Source organism: Saccopteryx bilineata, chromosome 1 (assembly GCF_036850765.1).
Source record: "Saccopteryx bilineata isolate mSacBil1 chromosome 1, mSacBil1_pri_phased_curated, whole genome shotgun sequence".
NCBI lineage: Eukaryota > Metazoa > Chordata > Mammalia > Chiroptera > Emballonuridae > Saccopteryx > Saccopteryx bilineata.
Window position 1 is genome coordinate 282,542,918 of NC_089490.1, and position 15,152 is coordinate 282,558,069.

General features: G+C 43.9%; 1 protein-coding gene across 2 annotated transcripts in view; it reads left to right on the forward strand.

The window, feature by feature from the left end:
- OTULIN (OTU deubiquitinase with linear linkage specificity) overlaps positions 1–13,343 on the forward strand; it is a 36,686-nt gene extending 23,343 nt beyond the window's left edge. Inside the window, exons 5-8 of one of the 2 annotated variants that reach the window (XR_010727153.1) lie at positions 1,889–2,014; positions 4,926–5,195; positions 5,837–5,919; positions 9,038–9,174. Coding sequence is in view for 1 of the 2 variants with exons in the window: in XM_066243908.1 (XP_066100005.1) it covers positions 1,889–2,014; positions 4,926–5,195; positions 9,038–9,232 (591 nt within the window). In the remaining variant the exon portion in view is untranslated. Of the gene's footprint in view, positions 1–1,888; positions 2,015–4,925; positions 5,196–5,836; positions 5,920–9,037 lie in introns of both variants that reach the window. The other variant, XM_066243908.1, reaches the window with a different exon arrangement.
- Positions 13,344–15,152: the final 1,809 nt, after the last annotated feature.

Consider the following 15,152-nt stretch of genomic DNA (forward strand, 5'->3'; position numbering starts at 1 on the left):
ATTATAGACACTTGCTTGAGAAAACAGACATTTTTATTGTTCAGTTGCAAAAGAAATTATATTTAAGCTAATTACCTACTTTATTTTTAAATATTTCCCATCATTTCTTGTTTAAGTCTTGTTTCTTGCTCAAATTTCCCTTATTGTAACATAAGTCCAGTCTCTTCATGTATAGGAGAAAAGAATGGCTATTTATGTGTTCTGTGATTATGACCCCTGAAAGCATTTAAAGTTATAGTCAGTTTTTTTCTTCTGAATAAATAATTCCAATTCAGTTATTTTTTTCTTTGTAGTTTCTTTTTCACATCTTATATTTTGGCCTTTGTCCACTGCCTCCCCAAAGTGTGCAGCCTGAACTGGATGGTGACTCTAGCAACAGTTTGAACAATACATTGAAGGAACGAGGAGACGGACTATTACTGGGTTTCTCTTTGCGTGGTTAGATCTTAGGGTTCTTCCTGGTAATTCACTTGAGTGTGTCCTTGCTTTCAGATACCTGCACATTGTCCTGGGGTGCTTGGGGCTTCTGGGTTTCCCTTTATCCAGTTACCAACTTACATCTCTAGCGGGATTCTCTGCTCACTTGCACTTCTCGGTACCCAGTTGTGATTTCAGCTTGTTGCCACTTGAGGGCATTTTAGGTTCTGGTGATAAACCTGAGAACATAATTGAATGTTTGCAGCAGAGCTGCCCATGTGCTGTCAAAATACAGGACAGTGTGGGCACTGAGCTAGGTGGCTCTTGGATGGGTGGTCATTTGTCATGCTAAGCCCCTCCTCCTTTAGTGAGTGTGGAACAGCATGACTGTGATAACCCAAGGAGGAATTTACATCCCTTTTGTGGTTTTGAGTTTTGCAGAAATGAGTTACCCTCATTTTACATGATTGCTATTGATTGAGAAGGTAAAACTGGAGTTACCATTTAGGAAAGGGTCTTAAGGGCCTTAGAGTCCCGAAGTACTGAATATATGGGCTCGCTTAAAACCCTAAGTGATAGACAAGCTCAGATTTCACATAGGATGTTGGGGGAATTAATCATTCTTTAATGATCTTTTGACTTGGAGGTAAACTTCATTTTTCCTTTCTAAATTCTGTGGCGGTGACATGACATGCCTGTGCCCAACCTAATTATATATGGATTTTTCTCCTGACACACCCGAGACGGTTGGGAGAGGCTGAGTTCCCATGCTGTCATCCATCAAGTTGTGTCTCAGCTTGCCTTTCAAACTCCGGATGCCACTGATGATCAGGGCAAATAACAAATGCTCCAGGAAAAAAAGGGAAACAGCCAAAATATTAGTTCAGCTGTCATTCTTTAATAAGCTCGGTCATCACCGCGCCCTCACCCTGCTTCTTGTTCTCAGTTGTATATTTTATCTTACTGTATTGATTAAGCAGTTGAACTAGAAACAGTACTGTTTCATTGACTATTAAAATTTTGAGTTTATGTGTAAATATCAAAACTAGATATTATTTTCCTAATCTGGAAAGGAGCAGGTTTTTACTGTATCCTGGCATGAGGGAGTGCTGGGAAGGCTGCCCGTGGGCCCAGAGCTGCCTGGAGGTTCCTGTGGAGACAGCCCTTTACGTACTGTCACGGAGTATACCGGGAGGGCTCCTGCCTGGGTTTGTTGCACGGGGTAAATTGTGCCCTTGCATCTTACCCAAACCACCATTTCACTTTTGCAGTCCTTCTTAGGGCAGTATTTTCTGAGTTCTTAACTCTCCCATTTAAGTGGTCTGTCCTAAACCCACATACAGATTTGCAGGGATTAATTCTAGAAATGAAGGTGGGTTTTGTAGGCTTTGTGGTTTCTTACAGCTTGGATCATGTGACAGGCTTTTTGGAAGGTTAACGTTATTTGTCTCTCTGTTTCTTGATACTCCAGTTACCAGAAAAACTCATAAACAAATACAGCTGGATCAAGCAGTGGAAACTTGGATTGAAATTTGAGGGAAAGACCGAAGACCTGGTTGATAAAATTAAGGAATCCCTCACTCTGCTAAGGAAGAAGGTTTGGAACATGTCATTTCCTTTCTCTGAGAAGCAAAGCTCCTTCCTGATTGCCCCAGCAGACCCCTTCTCAGTCCTTACTTAGTGGATTACCAAACTTTTTTTTAAGTGAGAGGAGGGGAGACTCCCACATGCGTCCTGACCGAGATCCACCTGGCAACCCCATCTGGGGCCGATGCTTGAATGTCAACCTATATTTAGTGCCTGAGGCTAACATGCTTGGACTGAGCAATTCTCAGTGCCCGGGGCCATGCTCATACCAATCGAGCCATTGGTTGTAGGAGAGAAGGGGTAGAGAAGCTGATGGTTATTTCTCCTGTGTGCCTTGACCGGGAATTGAACCTGGGGCATTGATATGCCAGGCCAATGCTCTATACACTGAGCCACCAGCCAGGGCCATACAAAATATTTTTGGCTGTTTTTTTAGGCAAAATAATTTTAGATGAACATGAACTCTTTTACCGAGGTCTTTGGTAAAATTGAGAAATGTACAGTATTCTCAGAGTAGATGATATGTTAAACGAATTGTTTAACTTTCTTAAATAGAAACCATAACAAATGTAGTCTTTGTGCTAAGTCATACTGAAAAGTTTCAGGGATACATTTAGTCCATATTTCTTATAGTGATACCAGTTATATGAATTCATGCCCTGTTAGCTCCATGCCACCCGTTAGTCTTTCTGCTCCATGAAAGACTGTTCATTTTTTTATACCCAGTGCCTAGACCTGAGCCTGACACATAGTAAGCACTTGGTAAGTACCTTTTTGATAAATGAACTGAGGACCCTGACTTCTTGGAACCTAGTTTGTATTTACAAACAATATACTGTCAAAGGAGCTCTAGTGATAAAGAAATGGGAGGAAGAGAAGGACAGAGGAAGTCTTTGCCTATTAAGCAGACCACAGGATTTGTGGGGCTGGTGGCCCATGCGACCCAATTCCCGGTCAGTAGAGGGTTGGGGGCAGGGCTCTGGCCCTGTTGGAGTGAGTGAGTGGGAAGGCTCTTCAGCTCAGCCCCTGGGGACGATTTTCTTTTTATCTCTTTAAAGTTTTTATGAAATTTCAATGTTTGCTTTTTTAGGTGTGTTTGCTGTAACTAGATCTTTGTTTTGGGGAATATTTAAGTGATTTCAATTTACAATAATATGAAAATGATTCGTTAATAATCTAAGCCCTCATTACTAATACTTCCTATGGGCTAGGATGTACACTAAAAGTTTTATCTATTTAATTCTCACAACTACCAAGGTATTGTTGCTGTGGTTATACCATTTTACAGATTAGAAAACTAAGGCCTGACCAGGCAGTGGCGCAGTGGATAGAGCATTGGACTAGGATGCGGAGGACCCAGGTTCGAAACCCTAAGGTCGCCAGCTTGAGCGTGGGCTCATCTGGTTTGAGCAAAGCTCACCAGCTTGGACCCAAGGTCACTGGCTAGAGCAAGGGGTTGCTTGGTCTGCTGTAGCCCCGCGGTCAAGGCACATATGACAAAGCAATCAATGAACAACTAAGGTGTCGCAACAAAAAACTGATGAAAAACTGATGATTGATGCTTCTCTCTCCGTTCCTGTCTGTCTGTCCCTATCTATCCCTCTCTCTGACTCTCTGTCTCTGTTAAAAAAAAAAAAAAAAAAAAAAAAAAAAGTAAGGCTCAGATGTTGGCATTTAACCTTCTAAAGCCACCGGCTACTTGAGTGATGCCCTCATTCCATCCTCTGGAGCCATGCTCTTGACTGGCAACTTGGTCTATTTCTGGACAATAGGGAGATGTTCCACCTTTCAATCTAAATATTGGAGAGTCCTGTGGTGCAGTCATTTCCATTAAATTTTACTCTTGACTTTAAAATTTTAATGGTTTTTCAGAGGAGCAGTAATTACTGGTGATTCACAAGGACTAGTTTTATGTTGGCTTTTTTTATTCTCATTTACTTCAATTTAAAAGTATATGCATTTATGGAGTTTTCTTGTTCACATAAAGAGTTTGCCTATTTTATCTGAATACCTAACACTGCTCTGTTCTTAATCAGGAGTCAGTAAGAAATATATATGTAAATATATATATTCACACACACACACACTTTTTTTTGTATTTTTCTGAAGTGAGAAGCAAGGGGGCAGAGAGACAGATTCCCGCATGCTCCTGATCCACCTGGCATGTCCACTAGGGGGCGATGCTCTGCCCATCTAGGGTATTACTCTCTTGCAACTGGAGCCATTCTAGCACCTGAGGTGGAAGGCATGGAGCTATCCTCAATGCCTGGGCCAACTTTGCTCAAATGGAGCCTTGACTGCAGGAGGGGAAGAGAGAGACAGAGAGGAAGGAGAGGGGGAGAGGTAGAGAAGCAGATGGGCACTTCTCCTGTGTGCCCTGGCTGGGAATTGAACCCAGGACTCCTACACGCCAGGCTGACGCTCTACCACTGAGCTAACCAGCCAGGGAAAACTCATGTATATTTTTAAGAGGTTAAGTTTAGTATACTGATGTTCAGGAGACCTCATAATCTTCCCTGCACACCTTCATTTTAGCTTGGGAGTTTCTGGATAAGCCCCTTACTGAGAGGAACTGCACATACAAACCTCACACACGCACATCAGGTCTTCGAGAAATATTTCCGATGGACTGCTTCAGTCTTTCTGGAAGTTAGGGGTTCAGAATTGCCATTCCACAGTCCCAGTATTTCTCCTTAATGCATTGTACTTTTGTTTCAAATTAATGGAGCAAAAACTGAATAGGAATTTGTGTGGTCTAAAGACTGGTACTATTGTTTGACTGGAAACTTGAATGTTGTGATCATTGGTACGCGACCCATGGTTGCCTACTTTTGAAAGTGATTTTGTGCTGGTAGTATGGAAATATAGCAGAGACTTTTAGAATAAAAATGTAATTATTATGTAACTTTTTAAAATTGTAGTGGGCAGGCTTGGCTGAACTGAGAACTGCTGAAGCAAGGCAGATAGTTTGTGATGAACTGTTCACAAATGAAGAGGAAGAATATAGCCTTTATGAAGCTGTAAAATTTTTGATGCTAAACAGAGCCATTGAACTGTATGACGATAAAGAGAAGGGAAAGGAAGTACCGTTTTTCTCTGTGCTTCTGTTTGCCCGGGACACATCGAGTGATCCTGAACAGCTGCTGACTAACCATCTAAACCAGGTGGGACACACTGGCGGCCTTGAACAGGTGAGTTACACCTTTGGGAGTATAACTTTAACCAGCAAACATTATCTCACAGTTTTGGGTCATCAGGAATTGAGTAGCTTAGTTGGGTGGTTCTGGCTTGGGGTCTCAGGTGGTTTAGTCATCCGAGGACTCTACTGGGGCTGGAGGATCCATGTCCAACCTGGTTCACTCACCTGGCTGTTGGCAGCGGTCCTCAGTCCCTCACACTGGTAGGTAGTAGTTCCTTTCCATGTGGGACTTTCTATAGATGGGGCTGTTTGTCCTCACAACATGGCAATTGGCTTTTCTCAGAAAGTAATTCAAGAAGAGAGTAAGGAAGAAGCCACCAGGCCTTTTATGATCTAATCTTGGAAGTTACACACCATCATACCCTATTGTATTTGTTAGCAAGTCACTAAGTCTACCCCACACTTAAGGGAAGAACATGATAAAGAATTGTGAACCTATTTTAGAACAGGGTGGTGGGTGGGATCAGGACCTTTGGCTCTGGTAGTCTACAAATAAAAGAAGCTTTTGGAAGAGTCATCTGAAGGGTCTTGTTTAATCTTGGCAGCTGTAGTTATATTAGCTAGCATCCTTTAAAAATAGAAAAGGAGTCACCTTAGCCAGTAGAGCCCAGCCTGCTCTTGGATCTTTTACAGATATGCTAAGTTTGGAGTTTTACTGAGAGACCCAACAATGCAGTCCCATGAGCCAACATTTGACTCACTTTGCACTATCTTTGGTGAGTTCATTATGTTGTCCTCAAAAGCTTGTCTTTTTTTTCTTTTTAGTAGAATAGCCAACCACTAAAGTAGCATTTAGACTCTCCATCCAAAGTGCTACCTTCCTACTTCTATGGTGACTCTCCGGCTTGCCTTTTCCTGGTCTATAGGCAAGAATAAAGGTGATGGTGGCCCTGGCCGGTTGGCTCAGCGGTAGAGCGTCGGCCTAGCGTGCAGAGGACCCGGGTTCGATTCCCGGCCAGGGCACACAGGAGAAGCGCCCATTTGCTTCTCCACTCCTCTGCTGCGCTTTCCCTCTCTGTCTCTCTCTTCCCCTCCCGCAGCCGAGGCTCCATTGGAGCAAAGATGGCCCGGGCGCTGGGGATGGCTCTGTGGCCTCTGCCCCAGGCGCTGGAGTGGCTCTGGTCGCAACATGGTGACGCCCAGGATGGGCAGAGCATCGCCCCTGGTGGGCGTGCCGGGTGGATCCCGGTCGGGCGCATGCGGGAGTCTGTCTGACTGTCTCTCCCTATTTCCAGCTTCAGAAAAATGAAAAAAAAAAATAATAATAAATAAATAAATAAATAAATAAAGGTGATGGTCATGCTGGGTCAGGCAGGATTAAAGAGAATTATTTTTAAAAATTATCTACATTTGTAGTGTAGGTTACCTATGCCTCCTGAACTATAGCAGATACCTTACAGTGAAACGCTTGGATTAGAGCATGTTTTCCGTATTAACTGAAGTTAGTCCTTTCTGCGTCTCCACAAAGTCTGCTATAATGGAGAGTCCATTTTTTTAAAAAAAACAGCTTTGAGATATAATTTACCTACCATAAAGTTTACCCCTTTAAAATGTGCAGCCCAGTGGTTTGAAGTGTGTTTATATAGTTTTATAGCCATCAGTCTAATGTTAAGCCAATTTATCACCCCTAAGGGAAACCTCATACCCATTAATACTCCCCCCACACCACTCCCAGTCCTAGGCAGCCACGAGTCTACTTTCTGTACCATACGCTTGCCTGTTCTGGATGCTTCTCGTGAATGGAGTTGTATCATGTGCGGTTTTCTGTGACTGATTCTTTCACAGCCTAATGTTTTCAGAGTTCATCCATTTGCGTCGTGTGTCAATGCTTCATTCGTTTTCATTGACAAATGCTGTCCCATTGATTGGATAGATCACACCTTGTTCATCCACTCATCAGGTTGATGGGTATTGGGGTCATGTCCATTTTTTAGCTGTTACGAATAATCTTGCTATGAACATTCATGTACAAGTTTTTTGTGTGGACATAAACTTTCAGTTCTCCTGGGTATATAGCTAGGAGTGGAATTGCTGTGGGTAACTCTCTGTTTAAAATTTTGAGGAACTGCCAGACTGGTTTAAAGCCGCTGGATAGTTTGTCATTCCTACTGGCAGTGCTTCGGAGTCCCCCTCTCCATGTCCTCTCCAGCATTTTTATTTTATTGAGGTGAAGCTCACATTTATCATACAAGTAATCATTTTAAAGTGTACAGCTCAGGCCTGACCTGTGGTGGTGCAGTGGATAAAGCATGGACCTGGAATGCTAAGGTTGCTGGTTCGAAACCCTGAGCTTGCCTGGTCAAGGCACATGTGAGAAACAACTACCCATGACTTGATGCTTTCTGCTCCTCCCCACCACCTTTCTCTCTCTCTCTCTCTCTCTCTCTCTCTCTCTCTCTCTCTCTCCCCCTCCCTCCCTCCCTCCCTCCCTCTGCTCTGAAATCAATAAAGTCTTAAAAATAAATAAAATATGCAGCTTAGTGACTTTTAGTACATTTATGATATTATATTAAGTTCCAAAATATTTTGTCACCCCAAAAGAAAAACACATACATGGTAAGCAGTCGCTCTCCCTTACCATTTTTAAATTTATTTATTTATTTATTTATTTTTGTATCTTTCTGAAGCTGGAAACGGGGAGAGACAGTCAGACAGACTCCCGCATGTGCCCGACCGGGATCCACCCGGCACGCCCACCAGGGGCGCTGCTCTGCCCCTCCGGGCGTCGCTCTGCCGCGACCAGAGCCACTCTAGGGCCTGGGGCAGAGGCTAAGGAGCCATCCCCAGCGTCCGGGCCATCTTTGCTCCAATGGAGCCTTGGCTGTGGGAGGGGAAGAGAGAGACAGAGAGGAAGGAGAGGGGAAGGGTGGAGAAGCAAATGGGCGCTTCTCCTATGTGCCCTGGCCGGGAATCGAACCCGGGTCCCCCCGCACGCCAGGCCAACGCTCTACCGCTGAGCCAACCGGCCAGGGCCTCCCTTATCATTTTGATCATGGCCATTCCAGAGGGTATGAAACACCTCATTGTGGTTTTTTTTTTTTTTTTTAATTTTTTTTATTTATTCATTTTTAGAGAGGAGAGAGAGAGGGAGAGAGAGAGAAACAGAGAGAGAGAAGGAGGGAGGAGCTGGAAGCATCAACACCCATATGTGCCTTGACCAGGCAAGCCTAGGTTTTCGAACCCGCGACCTCAGCATTTCCAGGTCGACACTTTATCCACTGCACCACCACAGGTCAGGCTCATTGTGGTTTTGATTTCCCTTCCCCTGGTGACTTTTCATGTGCATGTTAGCCATTTGCATATCTTCTTTGGAGTACTATTATTCAGATCCTTTGCCCAATTTTTAAAATTTGTATTTATTGATTTTAGAAAGGGAGGGGAAAGGGGAGGAAGAGAGAAACATTGATTTGTTGTTCTACTTATTTATACATTTATTGGTTGATTCTTGTATGTGCCTGGACTTGAGATCGAACCCACAACCTTGGCATATTGAGATGATGCTCTAACCAACCCTGCTACCTGGCCAGGGCCAATCCTTTGCCCAAATATTAAACTGGCCTTTTTTTTTTTCTTTCTTATTGCTGAATTGTGAGAGTTCTTTATACATTCTGTTTACAAGTCTCTCATCAGACACCTGATCAGTTCTTGGTGATCTGCTTGTTTATGATGATCGTATGACAGAGGAGTGGGGCTGGACTCATGGGGAGGAAGGAGGGTTTTGACTTAGCCCTCCTGTGCACTGCCTGGGACACATGGGATGGAGCGGGTGGTAAGCAGCATCACTCGGAGTGGCTGTCCTGCGATCACCCCTTTGCTCTCTCCCCTCCTCCCCAGGTTGAAATGTTCCTCCTTGCCTATGCTGTGCGCCACACCATCCAGGTATACCGGCTCTCCAAATACAGTACTGAAGAGTTCATCACAGTCTACCCCACAGATCCCCCTCGGGACTGGCCGGTGGTGACCCTGATTGCTGAGGACGACCGGCACTACAATGTCCCCGTCAGAGTGTGTGAGGAGACGAGTCTGTGAGAGACACACCTGGACAGCCTGGCAGCGGGGTCCAGGTGTGCGGGCCGCCCCTCCGCTTGGACCTTGGCCTGCTGGACTCTTAGAGTGACTTCCGAGAACTCTTGGACCCTGTGAACTGAGTGGTCTGGGATGTTCTGAGGACTAGCTTTTGATAATAAGAGTTAGCCAGGTTTTTCCCTCATTTATGATGCAATATGTTTTAGTGGAGGCCTTCGGAGCACACGTGTAGGAAAGAATGAACTACTTTTCCATAGGGCAAGTACTTTTGTATCAGGAGAGACTCATTTTAGAGAGGAATATGTTCTTTATATCTCAAATCAAACTTTCTCTAATGGTAAACTGGCTTTCAATGTTTTTTTTTAAGATAGTCATTGTTTTGGTGGGAATGGGTCTGGTGCCCTTCCTGTGCAGCCTGCTTACGCAGTGTAGTCCTGGGGTGGTCTGATTACAGCATGGCCTCAGCATCCTCTGCTGGTCTGCACTTGGATTTACATACTAATTAAAGCTATTCTAAAGAGATTATTGAACAGAAGATGAAGAATTGGGTCCCAAAAGGAGTGCTATATAGACTGGAGAAGGAACTGGGGTAGGAGGGATGTGGTGGCACCAGGAATGTTTGCTCTTTAAGGGCATGACAGGACTGAGGCCGTGGACATGCCAGGTCTGGTGCTGGGTGCCAGCGGTACTGTGTGAGTGGGTGTGCACTGCGGGTAGTTGAGCTCTGGTGTCGGGGCTGTTTATTATTCAGCAGCCCTTCGAGCCACCGTTATAATTAGAACAGAGCTAGACCTACCAGCTTTTTCACGGGAGAAAACTAAGGCCCACTGACTGCAGGCACTCATCTGAGTTCAGGGGTCGCATGAGCTGGATCCAGGTCTTCCAGCGCCCTTTTCACGCTATTTTTTGAGGGTGCTTTCATTCCCAAATTCACGTAACTGTGCTGGTGGGGGATGGGTAACAGCAGAGTGTTTAAGGTTTTTCATGAGTGAGTTTAAGCAGAAGGGTGCACTAAACTGAGTGCAAAAAGTATGGCTGAGCAGCACCTGCCCTACATTTGGTTTGGGAAGCTGAGGGAGGCAGTGTCCCTGGCCATGGGCGATTGGCTGCGTGGTCACAGACCACCATGGTGACTGGGTGGTGGTGACGGCAGCCCAGCCGCACGTGCTCTGTGTGAGGGCCTGAGTGGTCCACATCCATGGACCGTGGGCACAGTTCACAGGAACCAGACATGTCGCCCTTCAGGACTGGGTCAACAGCCCCTGCATTGGCTCAGCATTTGTGGGGGTGGTGTTACCCTGAAGTACTGAGCTTTATTTTAGAATAACTTAAATCTTTATTTGGTCCAAATTAATAAAGTTTATAAGCTATCTAATATTTTTTCAGAGGGGCAAACCTTTTTTGAAACGTAAACTTTGCTTTCACTTAAAAATTAGAATTCTTTTTTGAGAAAATTCAGAGGGTGCACAAAACTATGCAGACTGTTACGTTAGTACCTTCCCCATTACCTCATCATTTTAATCACCACATTTTGGTAGATGCTAATTCATTGAATTAAATTCTGCTTTACATGTGTGTGAATTAGAGAGGCTTGTGTTTTTCACTGTGAAATGCAATGGTGCCTTGGATAGAAGGTGCCTAGAAGCCATATTCAAGTAATAATAATGACTTCCTCTTGGCTTTGATGCTTCATTTTAGTATTTGTAACATCACAGGAAATACGTGCCATTCATTCTTCATATTTTTAAAAGCATAACTTCAAATGTTTAGGTTGAACAAAGCAGTAAGGGTCTGTGTTCATCTGACCATTTAATCATACCCACTCTTGAATAATGATACTCATGATAGTAATACTCGTGATCTTTGAATTTTGGAAATTAGTGAGCTTGAACTGGACTTCTTGGCAACTTCCTTGTTTACATTTTGCACTTTTTTCTTCTATGTATGATATTGTTAGAGTGTATACAGAAATTGTGGTTTTAGCCACCACACTGATGAAAATTCAAAAGGATGAGTGTGTCCCAAGGCCTTACTGGACTCTGCTCTCAGACTGTCGAGGCATAGAGGAATCAGAGCATAAGAGAAGCCAAGCTTTCAGTGAAACAGTCCTCAGGAAATATCGATTATTGGCCAACTTTAAAAATAACATTTCTTTTTTGCAACATGCAACTGAAGTTACTCAGAGTCCCAATTCTATTTCTCATTCTTGGTCTTGGGCTGGTCAGGTGACATGAGCAGAATAGAAATTGAATTGAAACCAAAATGGATTCAGGAGGATAATCTACTTAGATTCTAAGTCTTAGACGGATCTCTAAAGTGATAAAGGATTCTAGAAGGAAGGTTAGTGGGAACTACACTGTGCTTACATTCCCAGTGTTTATTGTAAGAGTTAGAGATTTTGGACATTATGGTTTTGGCAGAAAGATGATCTCCACCTTAAGCAGGCATAGTTTATACCTTTGAGCTCATTTAAGGTGCAGTTAAACCTAAAAGAATTTCCATCTAACAAGTTCCATAGAATTAACACTGCTCCTTCAGAACCTTTTCCTGTTCCCCTCCTCACCTGCTCAGCTGCTTCTGCATATACAGCATCCATTCATTCCCCTCAGACACATGGAACAGGGATGGCGGTGGTGGAGAACAAGAGGCCAGTGTGTGCTCTTTCACTTGGGACCTGGGTGTAGGTGGAATTTGATCCAAAATGTTTGCAGTTTCTCTTCCTTCAAGTATGGCATATCTGAAAATGTTTTAAGTTCACAGAACAAGATTGACCCTGTTTTCTTTATGTAGCCATTTACACTTTTATTACACTGTTATACATTCAGTTAATGCCTGATGAAACTTTTTTTTTTAAAGGAAAACAGATATAGCCTTTGTAGTCTTTCATTAGTCTTTTCCCCTACAATTCTAGAGCATATTAGGTGATAATCATCGGTTGCCACCTCTGACAGGAGTAATGACCTCTGTGGGTCATATGGCTGTTATTCCTCCTGCTCCCCCCCCCCCAAGGTGCTATTTCACCTGTGAGTTTATAGTGTCATTTTTGGAGATCTCCCCGATAGTGACTGTGAAGTGCTGTTTTGTACTTTCTGATCTAGCACTCTTACCATCCAGCATACATGTAAGACTCCAGTAGACTTCCTGGCTGTGTCTCCGTTTTGATGTTAAAATAAAGGTAGATTATTTCATTTATCTCTTAAGCACTACTTTGCAGGTACTCTTCCTTGAATACCAGGAAGTATTTTCAGAAGTATAAGCCTCCAGAGGATCTCCCTCTTAGGCATTCATAGAGATAAATGCCTTTTTAAAAAGATCTGTGATTACTTAAGAAAAACAAAAACAATAAACAAGGAAGCCCTCTGTGTGTGAAGGAATGAAATGTGAGTGAAAGGCCTGGAGCCCCCAAATAGTTTAGTAGAAGCTGGGCACAACATGGATTAATTAAAAATGGCCCAAGGAACTGTAAGAAGTGAACCAAAGGAGGACTGATTTTAGATGAAAAATGTCACTTCCAACACTTGAAGCAGCAGACACCCAGCAGACCTCGGGCTTGTTATAAAAGGAGGAAAGTCTGAAGTCAGAGTGGAAGGACTTCTGTGCAAGGATTCTGCAAATTCTTTTTTCTAAAGTTTATTAACTCTCCATGTAACAGAAATAGAACGTTTCATGCGTAACAGTTCGGAAAACCTTGGTGATGATCTGATCTCTTCTGGGAGTGGAAAGACCACAGAGCGAGTGCTGAGTTGTACAGAGAATAAAGATGGGGCAACTGGTTTTAATGCTTCTGTAATTCCGTTTATAACATGGAAACATGTAAAGCACAAAACTTAACTGGTTTGGCTGCCCAGCACCTCTGGTGGCAGTAGCATTGGGGGCAAGGTGGGCTCACTGTGCCCAGGAGGGCTCTGTGTGCTGTGTATGCGAGTGGGCGTGTCCTGGTCAGTGGCCACATGGTGATTTTTTATGTGCAGGAGGGCCCACAGCAGGGGTCCAGCAGATTTGGTAGGCGTAGGTGAGCTGTCCCATTTGTATTTTTTTCATGGCAAATTGAAATGTATGACTGGGAATGGTGGAATGGGTTAGCAAGTATAATTAAACTACAGAGTGACCATTATGTCTGGAAATGTATTAATTGTATTGAAGTGTCACATATCAACAAACCATTTATTTCATATGTCTCTGTTCCCAGGCCTTATACCCACCTGCAATTTAAATATTTTGAATGCTCAGTAATAGCGAGAGCTGTTCATGGAGAACACTGACTGGAGTTTTATCTCATCTTGTTGATTTCTTGGGTGTAAGTCTGGGTCAGGGATAGAGTTGCCAAAACACGGTAATACAAGGACGTGATTTGAGGCTTGGAATATCACAGTCTTGGCAGCCATTTCTCCAGTGGTTGAACTTAATTCTGAACTTCAACATAATTTTGTATTTAAATTTAAGAGTTTTATATATGAAAAATGCCTTCATATAAATGGTGCTAAAATATGGTATTGCTCCCTTTTGGGAGCCAGAACAGTCTGTGGTTAATGTGATTACTTCTGAGTATTTAAATATGGGAACAAAGCTAAAATGAATGTATTTTATGTTATCTTTTTATTTTTTATTTTTATTATTTATTTTTTATTTTTTACAGAGACAGAGAGTGAGTCAGAGAGAGGGATAGACAGGGACAGACAGACAGGAATGGAGAGAGATAAGAAGCATCATTCATTAGTTTTTCATCACGCGTTGCAACACCTTAGTTGTTCATTGATTGCCCTCTCATATGTGCCTTGACCGCGGGCCTTCAGCAGACCGAGCAACCCCTTGCTGGAGCCAGCGACCTGGGGTTCAAGCTGGTGGGCCTTTTACTCAAACCAGATGAGCTCGTGCTCAAGCTGGCGACCTCGGGGTCTCGAACCTGGGTCCTCCGCATCCCAGTCTGACGCTCTATCCACTGCGCCACCGCCTGGTCAGGCTTATGTTATCTTTTTGTTTCCATTGCTTTAATAAAAATGTTTTGGGCCCTGGCTTTTGGTGCAGTGGAGCACCGAGGTTGCCCGTTCAATCCCAAGGGTGCTGGCTTGACCCTGAGGTTGCCGGTTTAAGCCCTGGTCAGGGTGCATATGGAAACCAGTCAGTGCACAACTAGGTGGAACAACGAGTTGATGCTTCTCTCTCTCTCCCTTATCCTCTCTCAAAAAAATGTTTTGGTAATGTCACCTTCTGACTTTCACATCACAGCTTCTGACTTGCTGTGATGTGAATTTGGAGAAGAAACTTTCCAGCTGGTAGCCGGATGATGGTGTTTCTGCCCCTGCTGCTGGGCTGGGAAGGGAACGAAAGCAGCTGGCACACGTAGTATGAACCTGGCCCTGCTCACCCTGGCTTGTGTAGCCAAGTCTCTGTTTCCACTGTAAAATGTCAACATTTGTCAAAAAATTCTGCTCTGGAAAACATGGCCCAGGCTCTGGTCGGTTTGGGGCCTTGCCCCCAACTGCATGGGCGGCTGGATGCCGAGTTCGGGGCGAGAGTGTCCTCTGACTTGTTGAGTCTCATCTTCACAGTTACAGGCCCAGATAACTTGGGGCTTTGCTGTTGATCTCTTTTAGCAAACCTGGCCATTGAGAATTGTAAAAAAATAATAACTGAAAGTAAACTTAGGAAATAAAAACTTGAAAGCCTGGCCGTGTTGCTGTGGCTCAGTGCCTGCCTTTGAGGACTTTGAGGACTTCGGGAGACTGGGGTCCAATGCTATAACTCTCCAGCACCCCCCGGGTAGGCCTGTGGTGCCTGATGACTTTATAGTGCCAAACCCATAGGAAGTGTTCCCCCTAAACTAGGTGCCTGATTCTGGACTTGGGTCTAGGTTCAGTAATCCCATCGCTCACTGTTAGGGTGAGCTTGGGCTGGTCACTTGACCTCCTTTCCACCTGTCTCC